The 25,133-nt window shown below is 45.3% G+C and overlaps 1 protein-coding gene across 5 annotated transcripts in view; it reads left to right on the top strand.

The window, feature by feature from the left end:
- Positions 1 to 25,133, top strand: part of Rin2 (Ras and Rab interactor 2) — a 165,551-nt gene that overhangs the window by 91,093 nt on the left and 49,325 nt on the right. For 4 of the 5 annotated variants that reach the window (XM_057781495.1, XM_057781494.1, XM_057781496.1 and 1 more), the window contains exon 3: positions 15,587 to 15,687. In XM_057781495.1, the coding sequence (XP_057637478.1) occupies positions 15,587 to 15,687 (101 nt within the window). Of the gene's footprint in view, positions 1 to 15,586; positions 15,688 to 15,925; positions 16,085 to 25,133 lie in introns of those variants that run through there. The other variant, XM_057781497.1, reaches the window with a different exon arrangement.

The following is a 25,133-nucleotide window of genomic DNA, read 5'->3' as shown; positions in this document are numbered from 1 at the left end:
GTCCCCAGGGGCAGTGTCTACGTTCGCATTCCACCATGTTGTTCTGGTGGTCGCTGCCGAGAGATGATCGTCCCCAGAGAGCATACACCCAGTAGGTCTGGTGGACCTGGCACACTGTGTTCCCTGCCTGAACACATACTGCTTGTGGGTTCACTGTGCATCTGCAAGGTCCGTGGCAGTTTTATGTCACCATGTTGAACAGGTTGGCATCATGGGTGTTCCCAGTGTCATTGAAGGAGTGACTTCTTTATTGAGTTACCCCAGATCACATCCCGTGTTGCTCGGGCTGGGTTAAAAACCTCTGGGAAAATGATACTTTGCTCGCAGATAATGATGCCTAGTGAGTTTGAAATTATAGGGATTTGGCATGGGTTGGGTAGAACCAATGAGGCACGAGGAAAATTACAGAGTTTGCTTGTATTTTTTTAATTAGGAGAAAAAGTATGTTCTACATAACTAATGGAATCAAGAATGTGACTGCATATTAAAGTCAACCCTGGTATGTAATTGAGATTCATTTGGGAAGGAGGGAAGGAAGGAAGGAAGGAAGGAAGGAAGGAAGGAAGGAAGGAAAGAAGGAAGGAAAGAAGGAAGGAAAGAAGGAAGGAAAGAAGGAAGGAAAGAAGGAAGGAAAGAAGGAAGGAGAATAGAATAAAAAGGAAGAAGGAAGGGAGGGAAGACAGCCTAAAACTAGGTGTGATCTCAGCACTAAGACTCTGGGATATGGGCATCCCAAATTCCAGCACGGCCTGGACTGCTTAGCAAGTCCGAGTGAGCCTGGGTCGTATAATGAAACTGTTTAGGAGAGATGATAAGAACCACAGTGACTAACAACTAACTCCCTGGTTCCAGGGAAGGGAGGACGATGAATCACTAGCTCCCCCATGGCCACTGACAGAACATCCTAGACTGTTTATCAAGTCCTGCATCAATACAGGAACCTGGTGTTTCCATTTGCATAAAGCAGAATTAAGCCCCTGTCACCAAAGTATTAAATAGAAGAGACCAGGGGCTCTGAGAACATGACAGCCAGTTCATCCCTCTGCTGTACAGGTCGGGTTCACTCTGTTCCACCCACTGAATTACTCTTTTGCAAATGAAGATATCTGTTTATGCTTTGAGTAAAAAAAAAAAACAAATGTGAATCAATTTAGAAATGTTTGCGAAAGTATAAATAAAGATAAAGGCCATCACCTGTATTGTGTTGTACCTACAGTTGCTCCAATGGAAATGAGCCCGGAGAGCAGTGAGTGTCCAGGTTTTTGTGCTGTTAGTTTATAATTCTATTACATCATCCCATGCATAAATGCATACAGATATACAAGTGGGCCCAGAGGACACATACTGTTTTGCAGTATCTTTATCTTAGTAACACAAGCCAGTTGCACCGTTTGTGGCTGCAGAGCGTTCTACCATGTTGCTGTGCCACCCTGTTGACACTGACCCAGGTCCACAGCTACTGGACATCTAGTCCTTTCTCTGTCGTACGGCGTTATGAACGGCGCTGCTGAGACCTTCCTTTCATGTGTCTTTCTTTGGGTGGATTCCTTGAAGTCCGATAGGTTTAGTATTCAAAATGATGACCTATGTATTCCGATCGCCTACCAGAAAGAGTGAGTCAGTCATTCCTTTCCCTCTGGTGCTTGGAGAAAGCCCACTGAAGACAGCTGCTCAGTAGGAAGTTAAAAAAAAAAAAAAAAAGGAAGTGAGTGTGACGCCACCAAACTCAAGGAAGGCCCAGTGGGGCAGCTGGGGACGCCGGATTTGAGTTGGAAAAAGCATCAGAAGCCTGTTCTACTCCTTAGTATTGAGGAAGTCTCTAGAGTTTAAACAACCCCTGAAATCACGCCCCAAGACCACGACTGCACAACTGATAAACCTCAAAAGAGATAACCCCAAACTTCAGGGCTAATTTCTCAGCAAAGTGAGAAAAAAAAAAAAAACCAATGCTGTGGTTGGATTGTGTCGCCATGGAGATATCATCCCATTGCAATAATGCTGAAGTGGAACCTTACCCTTACTGGGCGCTGTCCTGGAGAATGTGTCCAGGCTGTTAGCATGGAAGTGGCTTGGTTATCTGAAGGGTGAGCTCTGGTGAAAGATCGGTGTGACTGCCTTCCTCTCTCATACACACATGCATGCCCTGTCTTTCCACCTTCTTCCGTGGAGAACGCCTCTGCTCAGTGCAGCTCCTAGACTTCCTGCGCTCCAGAACTGCAAGAAATAAATCTCTGTTCTTTATAAATTACCCAACCGTGGGTATTTTGTTATAACAGCATAAAGAAGTATGTAGCAGATTGTTGTAATTCGTTAATGAGAAAATCAACACCTTTTTTTTAAAAAAAAAAAAAAAGACTAATTTATGTGTATGAGTGTTTTGCCAGCACGAATGTCTGTGCACCATGTGTGTGCAGTGCCGATGAAGGTCTTTAGAAGCGGGTGTTAGATCCCTTGGAACTGGAGTTATGGATGGTTGTGTGAGCCACCATGCGGTTGCTAAACCTAGTTCTTCTACAAGAGCAGCAAGTACTCATAACTGCTGAACCATCTCTCCAGTCCCAAAGCAACAGCTTGTAAAGACTATTTCTGGATAACAGAAACTATAAAGTGAGGAGTCAAAGGAAGGCCAGTACGGTGCTACATAACTGTAGTCCCAGCACTCGGAGAGACTGAGGGAGGAAGACCTTGAATTAGAAGCCAGCCTGGGCTACGTACTGAGACTCTGTCTCAAAAAACAAAGAAACAGGGGCCTGGATAACTTGGTGGTTAAGAGCACAGGCTACTCTTCCAGATTCTCCCAGAGGGCCCGGGTCCAATTCCCAGCACCTATATGGCAGTTCACAATTGTCTGTAACTCCAAGATCTGACACCTTTACCCAGACATATATGCAGACAAAACACCAATGTACATAAAATAAAAATAGATTATAAGCAAACAAACAAAATAAACACACAACACATAAAAGGTAAACATAATCAGTGCATGGAAAAGGACTCTTTCCTCCCGGTCTTCACCCGTATCCCTCCCTGCTTTGTCTACCCTTATTCCTGATCCCTTTTCCTCCCTTCTACTTCCTCCTCCAACCTCCCTCTTTGAAATAATATATCCCAGACTGGCCTCTAACCTGTAATCAAGCACCCTGCCTCCGCCTCCAGAGTGCTGGGATTACAGGCATGCATCCCTATACTGTTGCTAAGAACAGTATCTTGAACTACCTTTAACATCTTCTGTGAGTGTGTGTGTGTGTGTGTGTGTGTGTGTGTATCCCAACCTTGATATCACCAATATTTAATAATTGTTTGGCCCATAAACAACACAGCTCCATACAGTTCAATTTAATACAGAACTGCTTGAAGACATAAGATAGTAAAAGAACTAAAACTGTCAATGTTCTGTTTTCTACCAAACAAATATTGGGTAGTTTGTGGATCTTTCCCAAGTTAGCATATGGTCTTATAGTCTAGACCATCATCCAAGAAAGAATCAAACAATTTGATACCTGAAATGGCATGAGCTTGACTTGTTGGTGCACAACGGTAACTGTCTGTTTAGTACATTTTTTCATTGATTTTATGTGTATGGATATTTTGCCTGTATGTGCATCTGCACACCACTTGCATGCCCAGAGCCCACAGAGGCCAGAAGAGGGCATCAGGTCCTCTAGAGCTGGAGTTACAGTCGTGAGCTGTCGTGTGGATGCTGGGAATCAAACTCATACCCTCTAGAGAAGCTGCCAGTGCTCTTAAACGCTGAGGATGCTTCCAGTCCCACCCATCACTGGTAACTTTGAAAGAAAACTTCTTTCCCAGTTTTCTGTTGTTTTCTTAGTTGTAGAAATAGGCTCTGAGAGTTGAACTATGTGTGGATGGGGAACCTCAGTGTTATCCGTGAGAGTCCTCAAGGGTTTCATCTGAAGACTGGAAAGCTGGCCGAGCCATACTGGGTTTTCATTTTCATTTCCTAGGCTTTGTTTTCTCCAGGGCGCCTGTGCACTATGCAAATATCTGCTTGCTCACACTTCCGGTCAACCACACAAGAAGGCCTGCACAGTTCTTGGTCGTGCCCACAGTAGCAAAGGCACTGGATTGGGAAACAGGGTGGCCATCATTGTCATTCAGAGTCAGTTTTGTAACCCCAGGATGCCAGTCCTGTAAACAGTGTGTCTGTTACAAAGAAGTCACTGGTACTTAATTCATTTGACTGCAGATCTCTTCGTCCTGAGCTTCAGAAGTCAGGACATCTCAGGTCTATTTGCGGGATTTCAGAGTCGCTTGTTCTGAAATCCTGTGCAGCTTGCACTCCATGGTATGTGCAGTTCCTTGTGGTCTGCGACGTAAGAGTATGTAGTAACGAGGCCACTAGTTTGATCCCTGCCTCTTAGCCCCGAAATAATCACTCAGAAACTGTATTAATTAAATCACTGCTTGACCCATTAGCTCCAGCTTATTATTGGCTAACTCTTACATATTAATTTAACCCATTTTTATTAATCTGTGTATTGCCATGTGGCTGTGGCTTACTGGCTAAAGTTCTGGCATCTATCTCCGGCAGGACTACATTGCGTCTCTCTGCTCCTTGTCTAGCTCTGTTCCCCTATAGCCTGCTATGGGCCAAAGCAGTTCCTTTATTTATCAATGGTAATCACAGCATACAGAGATGTAGTGGGAGCTGCAGGCTGTGTTCCTGCCGCCCCAGCTCCTGGTCGCCTGGCTAGCTTATGCCCTGAAATAACAACACACAAACTGTATTCTTTTAAACACTGCTTGGCCCATTATATCTAGCCTCTTCTCGGCTAACTCTCGCACCTGGACTAGCCCATTTCTAATAGTGTAGCACCCCAAGGTGCGCTTACCGGGAAGATTCTAGCCTACGTCCATCCTGGGTCGGAACTTCATTGCTTCTGCCCCGGAGAGCAGAAGCATGGCGTCTGTCTCTGAGAGGAGCTGCCCTGCATCTGAGCTCACTTCCTCTTCCTCCCAGCATTCTGTTCTGTTTACTCCACCCACCTATGTTCTAACCTATGAGGGCCAAGCAGTTTCTTTATTTTTTAACCAATGACCTTCCTCCATCACAGAGGGAAATCCCACATTAAGAGTGCTTCTTATAATTGGAAATACCTTAAATTTGATGGAACATATGATGACTTACTGCTCTTCCCCATTGTAACCTGGAACCTTATGCCTTTCTATTCTCTTCAAGATGGATCTCACCCCATATACAACCCAGGCTGGAACCCTGGAACTCACTGTGTATCTAGTTTACTCTAGTCTCAAAGTCAAGATCTCCCCACCTCTGTCTCCAGAGTGCTTCTGGTGTTACAGACATGGGTCACTGCATCTGGCTTATGAACACTTCCTGGAAATATAAAATCACAAAATCAAGCCTCAAACTCAATTGCTCAAGCAAATCAGTGCTGTAGAAAAGGCCCAAACACCCAGAATTCCATCCTTCAAAGTCCTTGGTTCTGTGGCATGGCCCTGAATCTAAAAGCACAGCCATGGGCAGAAAGGAGGAGCCGTCTGGCACCTGGGGGCCAGGGCTCTATCAGTGGCACTGAGTCTGTGACTCCCCAGCCTCCACCATATTGGAAGCCTTGTCTGGCAACATGGAACCAATTTTGGTCTCTTTGACCTGCTGACACATGTGGCTGATAATTTAGTTAGTGGGAGAGCATGGTTTAAAGCAGATGGTACCACACTAAGAGCTTCTATTTCGTGGGAGTGAGGAAAGGAATGGTCGCAAGCATAATGCTTTGAAAAATTCTTCACCTTAACTTAAAAAATAATGGTTTCACTGTGGCATTAAATGCAGAAGTATATATTGTTGTATTTTGTTCATGTTACCCTCCACTATCTTCCCTTTTTTTCTCTTCTCCCCCTCCTGCTAGTCCTTTTCCTGAGTCCAGAGAGCCTCCCTCCTGATTTCATGTTCCATATGTATGTGGGGTTTGGGGTGGATGGATGGGTGATGGATGGATGAATAGATAGACAGATTACACAGGAGAGAAGCCAGGTATTATGTAGTGTTTCTGCCCCTCATTGCCCTCTTATTCTCCCCTCCCTTTGGACCTCTTTCTTACTTTCATGTCAAACAAGGACATGTATGTATATATGTGTATATGTATACAGACATGCATATGTATTATTTGTTTTGAAAGCTAAATTCCACATTTAAAAAATGAGACAGTCATTTTCTGAGTTTTTAGCAGACCCTCTTTAGTAGATATCACAATTTCTCTTACTTCCTCATTCTGTCCAGCTGAGGATAGAGGACTCCAGCTCTGCAGTGTCCTGGTTTACCCCCTGTCTGGAAGGCAAACAAACAAGGAAGTTACCAAGAGGAAGATTCTGGGAGAAGGAAGAGCAGTCAGTTCATTTACAGAGACAGCTCTGGGCTTGGAGAACACAGTGGTGCTAGACAGAAAGGCTTGCCTTCCTGGGGAACTTGCCATCACTGGAGGACACTTGCCTCAGGCAAGAAGTTACCGCAGGCGAGCCCAGCAGCTGGAATGGTTAAGGTTGTGGGTCCAAGCAGGAAGGCAGAGGGCTTCTTAGGCTGTGTTCTTCAGAATCAAGTCCAGAGGTGAAGATTTTCATGGAAGTATCTTACCCAGAAATGCTCCCACAGAACTCCATAAAGGAGTCAAGGTTGAGCTGAGGGAGGAAGAGACTTCACACTGGTCTCCACTACCAAGCAGTCCATTAAGGTTGGCTTCGGCTCCGTCTGAAAGGGGAATGAGAACATGATGTTTCTTCAGAGTGGTCCTGTCAGGGATGAGGGAGCTGGGTGATCTATTGATACTTCATCACTAGCTGGTTGATGTCTTTCTTGGTCTTTGTGCAACAGACAAAACAGGTTCCAGCAGCAAAATGTCTCCTGTGACGAGATATGGGCTGGCTTGAAGGGCAAGGCCTTTTTCTGAGTATTCTCCCGAGGTGTGAGAGGCTCTAGTGGTGGAAGGGCAGGACTTCAACAGAGCTACCAGCATCTGGTCTTCAAAGGGATTCTCAGGGCTGAGGAAGATCTAGCATACTGAAGTAATGGGCACCTGGTTCATCAATAGCTTACGGTACCATCACATATAAGGGACATCACATCCTTAATTTTCTGAGGCTTAATTTTGTAGAACAGATGTAGTCACCTCGGGGCAGAGAATGGTGGCTTAGGGTTGTGGGTTTGACAATATTTATATTTGCTTTGTTAATTTTGGAATGGTTTTGTTTAGTTTCTTAAGACAGAGTCTTGCTGTGTATCCCAGGCAAAGTCCTGATTTTATGTCACACACAAAATGAAATTCCAGAGGAATGAAAGACAAAGACATGAATGCAAATAAGCAGACTCATAGACAAGTCTAAGTAGAAAATATTTGTATTCCTTACTCCTTCAAGATAAGCAACAACCATAATGAAAATTTGGATGATTTTTATTCTGCCTTCTAGCCTGGTAGTATATGTATGCCTCATTACTTGGGAGGGTGAGGCAGGACTTAATAGTCCAAGGTCTTGCCTGGGTGATGGAGTGACAGGGCAGCATAGGCAATTTGGTAAGGCCTTGTCTTGAAGTTCTTTCTTCCCTTCCTTCCTTCCTTCCTTTCTTCCTTCCTTCCTTCCTTCCTTCCTTCCTTCCTCCCTTCCTTCCTCTTCCTCCTCTTCCTCTTCTTCCCTTTCTTCTTCCTTCTTTTTCTTCATGTATAAAGTACCCCCACAGGTTGGGTGTGGTGGTACATACCTTTAATACCAACACTTGGGAGCCAGAAGCAGGTGAATATCTATGAGTTAAAGATCTACATTCATATCAAATTCCAGGCCTGGTGGGGCTATGTAGTGAGATCCTGTCTCAGACAGACAGGCAAACAGGCAGGAAGACAGACAGACAGACAGACAGACAGACAGACAGACAGACAGACAGACAGACTGGCTGGCTGACTGACTGACTGACTGACTGACTGACTGACTGACTGATAAAGATAGACAGTCAGGCAGACAGATAATATTAGGGATAGGCTAGAGCTCAGTGCTAGAATGCTTGGCTACCATGTACGTGGCCCTGGGTTCAAGCCCCAGTACTGATTCTATCATCATTAAAGGTTTGAGAAAAACATTAATTTAAAGTAATCTAAAAAAGTACTTGAAATATATGGGACAATGGATTCAACTCACACCTTTGTATGGCTTAACAAGAAAAGTAAAGAAACCTCCCAACTGAGCAACAGATACATGAACAAGCAAAGAGAATTACAAATAGTTAACAAAAATATACTTGGAACCAACAAACCACAGCAAAAAAGAAAAGAATCTCATCATTAGATTGCACGAAGTTTAAGAATTAGATATTGGGTATACATATGGTGGCACCTCTTTAATCCCAGCGCTCAGGAGGAAGAGGCAGGCAGATCTCTGTGAATCTGAGGACATCCTGATCTAGTCCCAGGCAAGCCTCCATATCTAGGTCCAGGCCAAGTATAAATAAATTATATTAAAATTGGATGTTGGGAGAGGGAAGTGCTTACCTCAGTGCATTTGATACCCAGCACCAGAAGGGTTTAAGTTAAAATTGGATGAGTGGCTGGGGAGATGGTTCAGTGGAGAAAGCCCTTTTCAGCAAGCTTGAGTTACTGGAGTTTAGATCCCAGAACCCATGTAGAGTCTGGTGCAGTAGCCCACACTTGTAACCACAGTTTGCTTACAGTGAGATGGGAGACAGAGACAAGAGAACCTCCACAAGACTGTGGCCCAGCTAGCCTGGCGTACACACTGCATGACAAGAGGCCATGTCTCAAATAAGTTGAAGGCAAAGACCCATGCCCTAGATTGTTGTGTGATGTGTGCACGTGCCCACACATCGAGAGACATTTAAAAATGGAGTTGCAGATGTCCTTCAGTGGTTAAGAATACGAGCTGCTCTCCCAGAGGACACAGGTTCAGTTCCCAGTATGCACACAGCAACTCAAACCATCTGTAACTCCAGCTCTAGGTGTCTTCTTTTAGCCCCTGAGGAGCCAAAACACATGTGTGTTGTGCAGCCATATATGCAAGCATCATACCCTCACACATATATTTTTGAAAAGTAGAATATCAAACTCAGGCAAGTGCTATGGAAACTTTCTTTTTATTGTTGATGTTTTGTTTTTCAAGACAGAGTCTTCCTGTGTAGCCTTGGCTGTCCTATAACTTGCTTTGTAGACCAGACTGGCCCTTAATTCATAGAGATCTGCCTGCCTCTGCCTCCCGAGTGCTAGGATTAAAGGTATGTGCCAACACTGCCCACAACCCTTTGGCAGAGGCTGTAATAAAAGGGGGCAAGGTCACCTGGATAACTGTGACACCACTGATAGCCTAAAGACATGGGTGCTGGTGTTCCTCTGAGCTCTCATATGCTACACAAGGAGAACCTGGGGTGTTCAGCCCCACACTGCTCAGGATAGCAAAACATTGAAGTTGACCCCAGTGTCTCTTAAAGTTGAGTGGAAATGCCAATGGGAATAATGGTTCATGCCTGTAACCCAGCACTGAAGACACTGAGGCAGGAGGATTGCCACGGGTTCCACACCAGCTGGAGCCACACAGCAAACATTAGACCAACTAGAGTTATAGCATGTCCCTTCTGAAAACAGAGAAAGAAGCAAACGGAAATTAAGATGGTGGTATTTCCTCACGTCTCGGTGATTCCTGCCAGGTTCCATTTGATAAATCTCACAACATAACATTAGTAAGCTATGATACGCATCAGTATGATTCATTCCTCCGGGTGAAAAACACAGAGCAATAACATTCAAGGATGATCCAGCTGGGCATTGTCTCCAGCTTCTATAATCACAGCACTCAGAGGGCTGAGACAGGAGGTTTGCCTCAAGTTTGAGGCCAGTCTGAGCTACATTGTTCCAGGTCAGGTTGGGATACAAGTGAAACCTTGTCTCAAACAAAACAAAAACAAAGAGCTGATCATAGTGTCAGGTGTTTATAATTCTAGTACTCAGAAGCAGGGAAGATCAGAAGTTCAAGGCCAACTTTGGCTATATAGTGGGTTTGAGGCCAGCATAGGTTATAGGAGACGTCTCAAAACAATAGCAACAAATACATCTCTACAAATGAAGGTGGCAGCCCTGGGCTACCTTTATTCCCTGGAGATGGTTCCGGTAGCAAAGGTTGTTTGCAAGTGTGCAAGAGGTCCAGCATTTTCAAAGTCCACTTCGGAAAACCCCAAACGTGGGACGTACCCACCAGACCCACGGAGCAACTCCAGCCGAATCAGACAGGGGAGGGAATTGTTTGGGTCATGTGACTTCTCAGGTCCTGCAGTGAGTCTGTTCCCACAGGGTTGATTCCCAGGATGCAGAAGCCCACCAGGCTCCAAGGCCAAGCTGATGAATTGGGGTATAGAAGAAGTTCTGAAGCTAGGAGCCAAGCGCCTGACTTTTCCCACACCCTGGGTTTCCAGCCTTTGCCCTATCAGCTGCACATCCCTTCTCAGACGCTGATAACATTCCTGAGTGACACCAGGCATGTTCGGCCTTGCTCTCCAAGCGCTTTCTTGTTTTATTTTTACTTGACCTTCAAGAGAATTATTCTCCTTTTATCTAACCCTAAAAGAAGAAAAGATTTGGGGTTCCTCCCTTTTCCCTCCTCCCTCCTGTGTAAACAGGATCACATACAACGACTTTCCTTCCCATTAGAGAAAAACGGGTGCCGGGTAGATGAGAGACAGAGATGCCCCTGCCCCAGGTCCTTGCTGTCGGTGATCAGGGCCTCATCAGGGCTGAGTAATGAATGTGCCTCCCTTAAGTGTCACTTGGCATTAGCTTTCTATAATCTTGATTGCTAGAAATAAGAGGCAATACACACACATATATATATGCATATATATACATACATGTATGTATGTATGTGTGTGCACATACATGTATATTACACACACACACACACACACATATATATATATATATATATGGAGGGTGGAGAACACTTAGGCACCAGTGGTAGTATTTGGTAGTCCGGTCATCCTTCTCATACTTCAATCCTCGAGAGTCTTAAGGATAAGACCACCATACTGCGACTTGTGATTGGCCCAAGGTGGCCCTGCCCTCAGAGGAAGAGGAGATGAGATTTGAAGGCTGCCCCCCCAGAGCCCCTAGATGGTTATCACTGCTCTACACTGCCCAGCTGCAGACCTCCTCGGAACCCAATGGCACTAGTTAATGCAGATGAGGTTCTGCCTGCCGGGAAACTGCAGGATGATTACAGAGTGGTACAAACTCCTGCCCAGGACCTGAGTGCACGGCTGGGATCTCAAAGGTCTGGGGGGGAAACTGAGCCCTCATCAGTTATTTTCTCACTCTGGGCGGGATGTCATGCACATGCAATATCACCCAGGTGAATACCCCATGGGGACCAGGTTTCTGAGTCCTAGAATGAGGGAGAGGACCAAGGACACAAGCCCTGGCCTGCCTTCCTCTCTCCTCCTGTGATTGCCATGACCCACCTCCTCTGGCCTCCTGGCCCAAGTACCCAGCTATGCCAGCAGCAGTTTTCCCCCAGTTCATTTAATTTATAATTTTTTGCATGCTGAGGGGGCAAACCCAGGGTCTCAAATGTGACTAGGCAAGTGTCACAGTCCCAGCCATTCTCCCAGCTTCTGAATAGATGTGCATCACCACTTTGTACTGAGCCTTGTGACATAGTCCTGCAGGGGAAAGAAAATGAAGATACTAAGCCGGGCAGTGGCACATTCCTTTAATCCTGGCACTTGGGAGGCAGAGTTAGGCCATTCTCTGAGTTCAAGGCCAGCCTGGTCTACAGGGTGAGTTCCAGGATAGCCAGGGCTATGCTGAGAAACTCTGTCTCAAAAAACAAAACCAAACAAACAAAAACCATAAAAAAACAGAAAGAAAAGGATCAACATATTGCCCTGGCTTGGATAGTGGAGCGCTGCTGTATTCTACCTCGGAGGTGATTGTCTGTTAGGTTCAAACCTTAGTTACTGTGTGCTATTTGGGTTTGGGAGTAATAATCATTTTCTCACCAACAACTTGTTGTCCCACTTGACCCTCTGACTGCACCAGATAACAGAAACTGCTGCCCCCTTGCCTAGAGTCTGCAGAATTCCTGTGTGACCAGAGTGGTAAGAAGCCACACTCAAGGACCAGATTTGCAGATGATTCAACATCCAGCCTCTTTAGACCATAGCCTCAGCATCCAGGACTCTCTAGACCATAGCCTCAGCATCCAGGCCTCTCTAGACCATAGCCTCAGCATCCAGGACTCTCTAGACCATAGCCTCAGCATCCAGGACTCTCTAGACCATAGCCTCAGTATCCAGTCCTCTCTGGATCATAGCTTCAGCATCCAGGCCTCTCTGGACCATAGCCTCAGCATCCAGGCCTCTCTAGACCATAGCCTCAGCATCCAGGCCTCTCTAGACCATAGCCTCAGCATCCAGGCCTCTCTAGACCATAGCCTCAGTATCCAGTCCTCTCTGGATCATAGCTTCAGCATCCAGGCCTCTCTAGACCATAGCCTCAGCATTCAGGCCTCTCTGGACCATAGCCTCAGCATCCAGGCCTCTCTAGACCATAGCCTCAGTATCCAGACCTCTCTAGACCATAGCCTCAGTATCCAGTCCTCTCTGGATCATAGCCTCAGCATCCAGGCCTCTCTAGACCATAGCCTCAGCATCCAGGCCTCTCTAGACCATAGCCTCAGTATCCAGGCCTCTCTAGACCATAGCCTCAGCATCCAGGCCTCTCTAGACCATAGCCTCAGCATCCAGGCCTCTCTAGACCATAGTCTCAGTATTCAGTCCTCTCTGGATCATAGCCTCAGCATCCAGGCCTCTCTAGACCATAGCCTCAGCATCCAGGCCTCTCTAGACCATAGCCTCAGCATCCAGGCCTCTCTAGACCATAGCCTCAGCATCCAGGCCTCTCTAGACCATAGCCTCAGTATCCAGGCCTCTCTAGACCATAGCCTCAGCATCCAGTCCTCTCTGGATCATAGCCTCAGCATGGTGAAGCTTCAGCAAAGACATTCAGACTGGCACTTGGGTTTGGGGTTGTGTAAGTTGTAGAAACTTTAGTTAATAGCATCGGGTTTATGCAAGAGCTCTTGGTGGTTTTAACGTGGGTCCCTGAAATTGGTTAATGGGTTATCTCTGCCCTCAAAGGATGAATTTAGGAAGGACCAAATGTAAGATATTAGAATGAAAGCTTTTAAGAATTAAAAATAAGTGCACATTTATCAAAGAACAATGTGAATATCTCCCAATGCCCAATCCATAGGATACTTCAGGGAGGAAGGAACAGCTCTCAGTGATACATTTGCTGGTGGGGGAGCCTGATGAGTGTAAAAAATTTAAAAAGCTAAACTACTTGGCATAGTAGCATATGCCTATAATCCCAGTGCTCAGGAGGCTGAGGCAGGAGAATTGCCTTGATTTCTAGGCCAGCTTTGGTATGCACAGTGAGTTCCAGGCCATCCTGAACTACGTAGCAAAGTCCTTTCTCAAAATACCAAAACAAAAACTTCAGTAAGAAAGAGAAGCTAAAGCAGGAGGATCTCAAGGCCAAATTGCTGTACGTAGTGAGTTCAAGGCCAGCCTGAGATACCTGGCAGAGCCTGGCTCTCGCAGTGGCTCAGTGACCTGTCAGTCAATCCATCAATGCTGGAGATGTAGCGCTGGTAGAATATTTACATAATGTGTGTGAGTTTGATCCCTAGAGCCACACAAAAATTTAATTTGTAAGTACTGCATTATTTAACTTTTTGCTTCTTTTTGAACCAGTGTCTCATTATGTAGCTCAGACTTGTTTCATATTCTTTATATTCTGTAGCCGGCTTTCTCAGACTACCAGTCCCCAAATGACGACACAGAGTCTTATTATCAATTATGAATGCTCAGCCTTATTGTATGCTTGTTCCACTCTCTCTTATAACTTAATTCAACCTGTTTCTCTTCGACTACATTTTGCCTTGGGTTTTGTTTTGTTTTCTTTTTGTTGTTGTTGTTATTGTCTTTTAACCTTTCTCTCATTCTGTATGGCCTACTCTATATCTCGCTGACTGATGGCTGCCTGGCTGTCTGGCCCCGAGCATCTCCCTTTCTTTCGCCCTCTCCTCTCAAGCCTAGGTTCCTCCTCCTACTTCTCTCTGCCCATCAGCCCCACCTATCCTGCTACTGCCTAGGTATTGACTATTCCGCTTTTTATTAAACTGATCAGATGTCTTAGGCAGGCAAAGCCACACATGTTTACATTGTTAAACAAATGCAGCATAAACAAACATAACACACATTTACATAACTAAAATAATATTCCACAACATAAATGTAACACATCTTTACATTGTTAAACAAATGCAGCATAAACAAACGTAACACACATTTACATAACTAAAATAATATTCCACAACATAAATGTAACACATCTTTGCATAGTTAAATATTCTACAATTCCCCTTTCAGCCTCCTGAGTACAGGGATTATAGTTGTGTGCCACCATGCCTTGTAGTATTTTTTTGTTTATTTGTTTGTTTGCTTGCTTGCTTGTTTCTGAAACAAGGTCTTCTTCTGTAGCCCTGTCTTGTCTAGAACTCATTATGTAGACCAGAATGACTTTCAACTCACAGAGATCCACCTACCTCTGCCTCCTGAATGCTGGGACTAAAAGGGGTATGCAACCACAACTGGCTATTTGGGTTTCTTGGGAAAGGGCCACATGTAGCTCGGGCTGACCTCAAACTCACCATTTAGCCAAGGCTGGCCTTGATCTTTTCTGTTGAACCTCCTGCTTCTGTCTCTTAAGTGCTCGGCTGGCAGGCATACACCATTGGCCTAGCTAGTGCATCATTAAAATGGGTTTGTTTACATGACCCAAATCTTGTTTGTCTCATACGGGATCTCATGTATCCCAGCTGGCTTTGAATTTCTCTAGATCTGAGGATTAGTTTCCCTCCTGATCTTTCAGCCCCCTCCTTCCTGAGTACTGAGATGCCTGTGTGCACCACTGTGCCCAGTGTGCAATGCTGGGAATCAAACGCAGGGCCTTATGTATGCCTTATCTTCTGGCCCTTTTGGACACTTCTGTGACAGGATCTCACTCTGTGGCCCTGGCTTATTTGGAACTCACTATGTAGTCTGGGCTGGCCTCAAACCCACAACAATCCTCTTGCCTCCGCCTTCTGAATGTTGGAATTGCATGGGTACCACTACTCCAAGGTTTTGATTGCAAACATTTAATGCATAGAATCCCTTGAAATATTTCTTTTGACAAAAATGACTTTGGAAGCCTGGTTCGTGTAGCATTTATTTATCTTCTATATTCATGTTGAGCAACAAAATTGGGCATCAGAATCTTTTCCTTATTACAATACTGAAACCCAAGCTCTTTCCCAATACCAAAACCCAAGTTCTTCCTCTTTTTTAAGGGGAGTTGGTCCCTCCCCCTTTATTTCCTCTGTTTAGAGGAAATTCACAGAGCCAAGATTTAAAACCGGGGTGGGGGGGTTCATTTGTTGAGGGCAGGAGCTCCATGGCTTTAGGAACACTGCCCGCCTCTTTACTTCCTGACGTCATGCTATTTTTGTCTTTGAATAGCTCATCGACACGATCGCCTCAGAGATCGGAGAACTGAAACGGGAGATGGTACAGACAGATATCAGCCTGGGAAATGGCCTGGAACCTTCTGAAACCCACAGGTGATCAAAGACAAAGTTAGGTGCTGGGTGCGGATTGGGGGACAGGGAAGCTGGCGAATGAAGAGGGCTGGCATCCCATCGCTCCTTCAAAGTTTGGGAACTGGAAGTGTGGTGACAATACCAAGTGACATTCTCTGTAGGAGGTGGGAGTGGCTTAGAAGCTCCTTGTCTGCTTGTTTATTTTAATTGCTTTGAAGGCACTTGAACTTTATACCTTCTCGATTCCTCCTGGCACCAGAACCGGGAAACCTAGAATTGTCGGTGCCATGTCACAATGATGGACAGAGTAACACAGCGGATCCTTCGTGCACGAAGTAGGACTCAGTATAGCCCTGTCAGTCTCCAGGAGGTTTAAAGGGGAGCAGCTAAAGAGGATGGACCCATTTTGCGTTCTCAGGTCAGAAAAATCCCCACAACAACATAGCTATTTAACCTGGAAAACCATCCAGGGGGTTCGGAACTGAATGAGATTATGCTTGAAATGCTTGAAATGGGAGGCAAGAGCGTGTGCCAGTTTGGCACGCTGCATACTTTCTGAATATGTGGGAGGGGCTGGTTTTGATCCGGAAAATGGGGGTGTCAGGATCAAAGGTGGGGTAGCAGGTTGAAGGTCAAGTCTTTTAGCTCTTTGATATAGCCTTTGTTGTTGGCACAGAAAAGCAGAATGTCGTTGCCCCAAAATGACACAGCAATCGGTGCTTAGGAAACAGACTCATGGTCAGGTTTCCCCCGCTTTTCCCCGGCTGAGGCTGCCTGGAGTAGAACAAAGTTTAAGACTTGTGGTGTGGGTTCTGCTTACAAGTCACAGGCCATAAAGGCAACCAGGTGACTTTGGTTGCCCAGGCAAGTTTCAAACCAGCCTGACTTGTTTTCTGCCTAAGACTGAGGGAGAGAAAACAGCATCCTAAGAGAGGCAGGTGCTGGGTTAAGGAGAAGGTGGTCCTGCAGGGCCATGCTTCTCCGGAGGAGCTGCATTCGCATGTGCGGGGCATCTTCTAGGTGTCCTCCACTTCCCGCCCTTCTCTACGGGGCTAGGCTGGGTGTTCCTCCATGCTTCTTGGCTTCAGAGCTCTCTTTATACCCAGTGTGAAGGGCTCTGATTAATTAAGCAGTTCTCACCCAGGAACTTGACACACACGCACAGGGCACTGTAGTTTTCAGTTACAGATTTTTTTTTTTCCTGTCTCAGATCCAGAGTCATTCAAAGGCTCTTCTTGGGACTTTAGCCCAGGGTTGCCCTTTGCACTGTTAGGCTTAAGCAGAATTAGAGTCTAGGCTGATAAGGAGGAGGATTTTAGTGGCGTCGGTTTCTTCCACATCCAGGAAATGCAGTGCTGGGAGATACGGAGTGAAGGGAACACTTCCCCTGAGTGTAAGTCACAGAGGTTGTTGACGTCTGGGGAGTGCTGGGTTGTAAGCCATCAAGATCTTGTTCCTTGACCTCAGCAGATAACAGGGTGAGAGAGCTGACGTGCATTTAATCACTAGCATTGCCTGTGTTTATCCACGGTGCACACTATGTGTTATTCTAGTGGTCTACACTCCCAGCCCTGATAGCTCTTTTCCTTTCTAAATTTAAGAATGACCAAAAGTGCTGGGCAGGGTCTGTTGTGATAATGCATACCTTTAGTCCTGGCAGAAGCAGAGGCAGGCAGATCTCTGTGAGTTCGAGGTCAACCTGGTCTACAGAGCTAGTTCCAGGACAGGCTCCAAAGCCACAGAGAAACCCTGCCTCGAAAAACCAAAAAAAAAAAAAAAAAAGAGAGAGAGAGAGAGAGAAGAAGCGAGGTAAAATGTCCTTAACAGTGCATATAGGCTGTGCTTATCAGGAGTTTGTAGCTGCCAGCCCATGATATCTTCATAACGACTCTAAAAGGCAGCGGTCCATTGTGACTCTTGTTCTGCTGACGTGGAAACTGATGATGTGGCTAAAGCATCAAACCAATGATGCTCGGGCAGAGAGTTTTTTAGAAGCAGTGACTGCTTTAATTTGTCCATTTTCCCCAATGGAGGTATCAGGAGATCTAGGCGATGAGAAGGTAGAAAAGGAGACTTTGAATTGTTTTTAAAATTAAGACAAAATGTAGCCATGAGCACAAGGCCAGAACTCAACCCTGGAGTTGTCTTAACTGCTATAGAGAAGTGGTCGACCACACATATCTGTGATTCTGAGAGTTTAGAGGCTGAGGCAGGAAGACCAAAAGTTCATATTCAACTTGGAAGAAGGGAGAGAGGGAAGACAAAGAAAAGGAAACAGGGTTAGAGAGAGGAAGGAAGGGAAGGAGAGAAGGAGGAGAAAGATAGCCAACAGCCCCACCCCTCCTTGGAGATTACTGTTCCTCTTCCTATGGCTGCCCAGACACACCCCGTCACCTTCCTCTGACATCCTTCTCCACAAGCGTGAGTCTGCTGGGGCCTCTCGTACCCCAGCCATAGCCACTGCAAAATGCCTGAACTTCTCAGTTAACGGAAGCTGCAGTTAAATACCAAGCTAGTTCCCTAGGCAGGGAACCTTTACTTCCTAGCTCGTGCTAGCGTTTGGTTTCTCCCTGGTTAATTCTGAAACGCACTTGCAGTCTTACTGTTTTCTTATGTCCTATACTCCTTTTCAGAATAACATTTTAAATGTATTAAAGTCAATAAGATATTGTAGGGAAAAACAACTGTGTTGTAGAACAAGGGCAAAATGTCGGGTTTCATTGCATAGACATTTCTTTACTCATGCAAATGGGACCAGCAAGTGTTGTCATTGGAACAGAGGAGAGCTCTGTCCCCTGTGCTGCTACAGATAAACACCTCTGGGTTCTGTTGGCAGCAAAGGGGGCACAGGCACTGGGAAGGCTCTCTTGCTGCTGTTACCGCCATTTCAGATGGAAGGAGGTCCATGTTCTCACCAGCCCACCCCAACCCCATATGTGTGTGTGTGAGCAGGTGCGCTGGCGCACCTGTAGACCGTATGTGTGTGAGAGCAGGTGCTGGCACACCTATATAGGCCAGAAATCAACTCTGGGTGTCTTTCCCTATTGTTCAGCACCTTTTTTTTTTCTTTGAGACAGGCCTCCTGCTGAAGTTGGAGTACATTGTGTTAGGTATTAGAGATAATCCAGAGATAATTTTGTTTGTTTGTTTGTTTGTTTGAACCAGTCTTGCTAGGCAGCCTAAAGTGACCTCCAAACCTGTGATCCTCCTGGCTCAGCCTCTCAAATGTTTGAGTTATATGTGTATACTACTATGCCTCGCTTATAGAAGGATATGTGTAGGTTATTAGCAAATACAATTCCATTTTATAAAAGAAATCTTAGCATCCACAAATTTGGGTATTGTCGGGGTCCTTGAACTAGTGCTGAGGGATTTGTGTATCTATTTGCCTACTTAATCGTCGTCTACCTCCAAACACTACAAGAGCCAGCTTCCATGAGAGCATGGGTTTTGCTCCTTATACTAGATTTTGGGGCCAAGAGTGGTGGCTGGCATATGGCATATAATCCTTAACTGTGGGGGAATAGGTGGCCAACAACCTGAAACAGCCCTGTGATGATTCTAAGTGTTTGTGAGATGGCCAGTCACAAGCATAAGATGCACCCCCTGTACTAGTGAACAAGAAAGGGGAGCTATGCTGAGCCAGCATGAACACCTGTAGTCCTAGAACTAGGGAGGCTGAGGCAGGAGGATTGCACATCCCAGGTCAGTCTGGGCTATATAGTGAGTTCAAGGTCAACTTAGATAACTTAGTGAGAGCTTGTCAGGAAGGAAGGAAGGAAGGAAGGAAGGAAGGAAGGAAGGAAGGAAGGGGAAGGAAGGAAGGAATGGGAAGGAATGAAGGAAGGAAGAGAAGGAAGGAATAAAAGAAAGGAAAGAAAGAAAGAAAGAAAGAAAGAAAGAAAGAAAGAAAGAAAGAAAGAAAGAAAGAAAGAAAGAGAGAAAGAGAGAAGGGGACGAGGGGGGGAAGGAGGGAGGGAGGGAGGGAGGGAGGGAGGGAGGGAGGGAGGGAGGGAGGGAGGGAGGGAAGAGGGGATAAAACTGAAAATGTGTGGTGGCTGTCTGGTGGTGGTGCATACCTTTAATCCCAGCACTCAGAAGACAGAGGCAGGGGGATTTTTATGAGTTCAAGGCCAGCCTGGTTTATAGAGTGAGTTCTAGGACAGGTTCCAAAGCTACAGAGAAACCCTGACTCAAAAAAGCCAAGAGAAAGAGAGAAGAAAATGTGTGGTCAACCTTAAACTTTCTCCCTGGCCACAAAAAAGGGGCTGAGTCCCTTCCCTTCTGTCTCCATCTGTGTTTCTTCCATGAGTCCTGAGGTCTGGGCTGTTGGGATTCTTTGCTTGTAGATTAAGAGCAGATTAAATCTACTTCCACTCTCTTATCAAAAAGAAGATGGCAGGATTATTCCTGATGGTCAGTCCTCTCTGCGTGCTATTTCCAGGTTCCTCTCTCTGTGTCCTTCCACAGGCTGGGGAGTATGGGAACCTAACAAGCTTTTACACTGCATCCCTCTGAGTGAAAGGTATCTGTGTTGGGCCACATCCCCTGGGACTGAAGTGGGCTCACACTACACCTTCACCTTCCCCAGGCCCATCATTTTGAGCTGACAGTCTACATATTCTCTGTCCTCAGGCAGAGAAGAGGGATCCAAAATACAGCTCTGAGCTCACACTGTGTTTTCAGGACTCCTAAGGATCTGGTTAGACATGGTCAGTGAGGGACATTGCTCCTGCTGCCTGCTGGTGCCCCGTGGCTTGGGTGGCTCCCTGGGTAATGTCTGTTGTCCTGTAGCTCCTCTCTTCTCACCCTGCCCCAGGATCAGCCAGGAGTTTAAAACTTCCTTGGCCCCCTCTAGTTTGGACTCTTAGAATATAGCAGTTGCCTCTGCCGTTGACCTGGCCCAAAAGTCTGGGCTTCACAGTAGCAATGAAAGGGCAGTGACATTAAAACCCCTGCTCTCGTCCCTTGAAGATCCAGAATGCAAGAGAGAACAGTGACTTCAAGCGCAGTGGCTCTTAACCTTCCTAGTGCTGTGACCCTTTAATGTAGTTCCTCATGTCGTAGTGACCCCCAACGCTGCTACTTCATAACTGTAATTTTGCTATTGTTATGAATTGTCATGAAAATATCTGTATTTTTCATTGGTCTTTGAGGGTCACAACCCACAAATTGAGAACCACAGATCTAGGGAGAAAGGAATTCCATTAGAACACATCTCTAATGAGACAGCTATGATCATATCTACTGCTCCGTGCCCTTCTCAGAGAACTCTGCCTTGCCTGGTACCACTTTTAAAACAATCCACCAATTATGTTAAACACAATTCAGCAAAAATGAGCCCATAAGTATATAGTTAAGGTGAGTTTTCACAGAGAGACCCCACAGCCTGCACCCAGATCTGAAAACAGCTTCTCAGCGTACCCTGGGAGTTCCCTAGTCACTTCCGCTTCACGCTGAGCCAGTGTCCTGACTGGCACTGAGCTAGGTAGTTCTGATTGAAGGGTTTTTTGTTGTTTGCCTTTGTTTTGATGCTGGGAATTGAGCCCAGTTTGTAGCACATGTGTTCTACCTACCCTAGCTTTGCCCATTCCCAACTTTATATAATTGAAATCATAACAGCATTCACTTCTAAAAGTCTGACTTGTTTTATTCAACTTGAAAAAATAATTCCATTTATAAGCATACCAAAAACATTAAATCCATTCTACTATTGATAGATATTTGACTTGGTTCCTGTTAAAGGTTGGATTTTGTTGTTGTTTTGCAATTTTTTTTTTTGAGACAGGGTCTCATGTACCCCAGGCTGGTCTCCAACTCACCATGTAACTGAACATGATTTTGAACTCTTTTTTTTGGGGGGGGGGTCATCTCACTAAGTATTCCTGGCTGGCCTGGAACTTGCTATCCACCACACAGACCAGGCTGGCCTCTAACTCACAGAGATCTGCTTGTCTCTGCCTCCCAAGTGCTGGGATTGAAGTCCTGCGCCACGTTGTGTTGAGCAACCTTGAATTCTTAATCTTTCACCTCCTGACTGATGGAATTACAGCTGTGCAGGTGTGCTTGAAGACAGGTTCAACATTTCCTGAACTCATTTGGTTCAGGCCATTAACAGCAAATAACTGTAAATATCTTACAGATATTTTTGTAGTTCTGCTCTTAAGATTCCTGCATCGAGTACAATTTCCCATATTTAAAAATCTTATGTCCTCAACTTTAGTAACTTCAAATACAGGATTCAAAGGCACCTCAGTTTATTCCTTCCCGATCTTTTCTTCAGGAGACAGATACAAAGAGACTCTGAATTCTCTGTTAATCTTCTGAAGATTTTGGAGATGCATTCATGGCCTCCCTGGAGAGCCAGGTCAAGCCTCTGAATGCAAAGCCGTTGAGTATTTCGACTTCCTCCACCATGTGTACCATGTGCAGTGTTAGCAGCAGTGTCCTTTCATACCACAGTTGGAAACCTGTCTAGACCATAGGTCACTGTTGCTCCAGACTTGGGCACATGCAAGTGCGTCAGTGAAAAACTTGAGCCAAACTCATCTTTAAAAAAAGGATTAGAGCCAGGTGGTGGTGGCGCACGCCTTTAATCCTAGCACCCAGGAGGCAAAGGCAGGAGGATCTCTGTGAGTTAGAGGCCAGCCTGGTCTACAGGGTGAGTTCCAGGACAGGCTTAAAGCTACAGAGAAACCCCGTCTCAAAAAAACAAACAAGCAAACAAAGGGTTGGTTTGGGAACTGGAAAGTACAGCTTTATGGTAGAACCCTAGACTGGCATTCGCAAAGCTCTGGGTTCCATTACCAACATTGCAAAAAGGAGGGAAAAAGCAAGTGGTTTTCTTCCTTTATTATGACCTCTGCTCTGGTGTCTGCAGAAACAGGAGACTGGCAGGAGCCATGTACTGCATACAGAACACTACGCTTCTCATGTAGTGTCTTAGGCTCTTTGCAAGAACTGTTTGATGTTCACAGGTTGACAGTTCCTTCTTAGACCTTGTCTGTTTGAAGAAGTAAACACGTGTTCTTCCAGTGTCTTGGGCATTCACCTTCTTTCTTAAGGAAACCAGAAAGAGGAGCTTGGTAAATTGGGTCAAGTTTGAAAGACAACAGAAAATGAACCATGTGGAGCTAGGATAGAAGGAGCGCTCACTCCCGGGGACACATGCTCTGTTCAATATAAGAAGTCTTTTGGAATTGAAAGTTTGGCAGTGACATTTTCTGTCCTTTATGTGATGGGCATAAATATGCCAATCTGATCCATTCCTCTCCAGCCATTCCCTGAGATGGCCTCTTATTTCAAGCCACTGAGAGTGTTTTCAATGTGGCTTCAAAGAATTCTGTGAGGATTGTCCAACACTCTTGCTCATTCTGTTGACAGCATGACGATTAAGTTCAGTCTAAGGGTAGTATTTACTGAGTGGGTACAAGTTGTTGAGGTTCCCCTAGTGGCGCCTAAAGATTTATGTGACCTAGAAAAAAGAGAATTGTAAAGGAATGAGTATCATATAATGTAGGAAGGAGGGCCCGCTTGTTCATCCCAGCCACCCGGCTAGCTAACACCCAGAATAACCACAGAAACTGTGTTAATTTAAATACTACCTGGCCCATTAGCTCTAATTTCTTATTGGCTAGCTCTTACATCTCGATTTAGCCCGTTTCTCTTAATCTATGTATCGCCACATGGCTGTGGCTTATCAGTAAGATTCTAACCAGCGTCCCTCTGAGAAAGAGGATCCATGGCTTCTCCTGACTCTGCTTTCTTCCTCCCAGAATTCAGTTCTGTCTTCTCCACCTACCTCTATCAACTAGGCCAAGGCAGTTTCTTTATTCATTAACCAATGAAAGCAACACACAAACAGAAGGAACTTCTACACCAATATAATGGGATGGATACCAATGAATACAGGGATGTGCCAAATTCCAAATGAGGAGAGGAGGGGAATTCCAGGTCATTGGTGGTTTTAGAAAGAGTAACACCTGAGATCACTTTAATAAAGAAACAGGTAAGAATAGCTTGTGACTTCAGGTACCCCAAAGAGCTGTTGGGTCTGTCTCAGTTCTTGATAGGTAGGAAAATTTTTTTCAAAGAGCATTTAACTTTTCTTGTTGACTGACATTTGGTATGTATATTGTGAAGAAAAAAAACACATATCAGAAAATAAAACTAATTTTATGGACTTGGGAATAGTGGTACATAAGTTTTTCCTGTCACTAGGGATGCTGGGATCAGAGGATGGGGCAAGACCTATCTAAAAAACAAAACAAACAAACAAAAAACAAACAACTGGGTGTGGTACTTCACACCTATAATCTTATATGGAGGCCAGAGGATCATGAAGTCAAAGTTATCCTTGGCTATACAGTAAGTTAGGAGTCAGTCTGAGCTACAGAAGACCCTGTCTCAAAAGGAAGGAAGGAAGGAAGGAAGGAAGGAAGGAAGGAAGGAAGGAAGGAAGGAAAGAAAAAGAAAGAAAGAAAGAAAGAAAGAAAGAAAGAAAGAAAGAAAGAAAGAAAGAGAAAAGAGAGAGAGAGAAAGGGAAAGGAAAAAAGGGAGGGAGAGAAAAAAAGGAAGGAAGGAAGGAAGGAAGGAAGGAAGGAAGGAAGGAAGGAAAAAAAGAAAGAAAGAAAAGCAACCAAACAAAACCCAAGCCTGAGTTCACCCACTGAGATGGAACCAGGGCTGTTCTCTTTGCTGCTTTATCTCTTTTGCGAATAACCCTTCACTTTTGTTTTACATTACTAAGTATATGGATGGTAAATCATGAATTTGCCAATAGACAAGGTGGGTTTTTTTTTAAAGTCTAGGGCCTAGAAATTGGTTCTTATTTTTGTGTATGTGTGTGTGTGTGTGTGTTAGTAGGGTTTGAAATTTTCTTCGTTTGGTTGTTGCTTGTTGGTTTTCAGTGTCTCTCTGTTGCTGGACTGTTCCTGGATCCATATGCTGCGGTCATCCTCCTGCTTGAGCTTCCCCAGTGTCTAGGCTTCAGGTCTGTGCCAGGGCACTGGTTCATGTCTCTGTTTTGACCAGTGGCACCATTCTGTTTCCCGGTTGGCTTCTCTGTCAACAGTAGACTTTGGCTATCTAAGCATAACATTGGCAACACTCTAGGGTTAGATTCACTTTACACTTTTTTTATTTGTCTGGTGTTAGGGATTAAGCCCATGGCAGGTGCCTACCACTAAGCTGTACCCCAGCCTTTTTCCTTTGGCAGCTTTGCCTCCTGCTAACTTGGTTCGGCCACAAGATATCTGTTTAGTTAGAATTCTGCTGGTGAGTTGGTCCAGCTAGGCAATAGCATCGCACAGCCAAAAGCACTTAAGTAGAAACCCTGAATGCAAGGAATGCATGCCTTTCCATGAAGCCGCAGGCTGGAGGGCAGCGGGGCAGACTGAGCCCGCCTGGCTCCCCTTCTTCTCCCAGTTCTCAGCTCCAAGGGCAACCAGGACAACAGGTTCTTTGTT

Source organism: Chionomys nivalis, chromosome 9, assembly GCF_950005125.1.
Source record: "Chionomys nivalis chromosome 9, mChiNiv1.1, whole genome shotgun sequence".
Classification (NCBI taxonomy): Eukaryota; Metazoa; Chordata; class Mammalia; order Rodentia; family Cricetidae; genus Chionomys; species Chionomys nivalis.
This window is presented reverse-complemented; position numbering and strand designations above follow the sequence as displayed.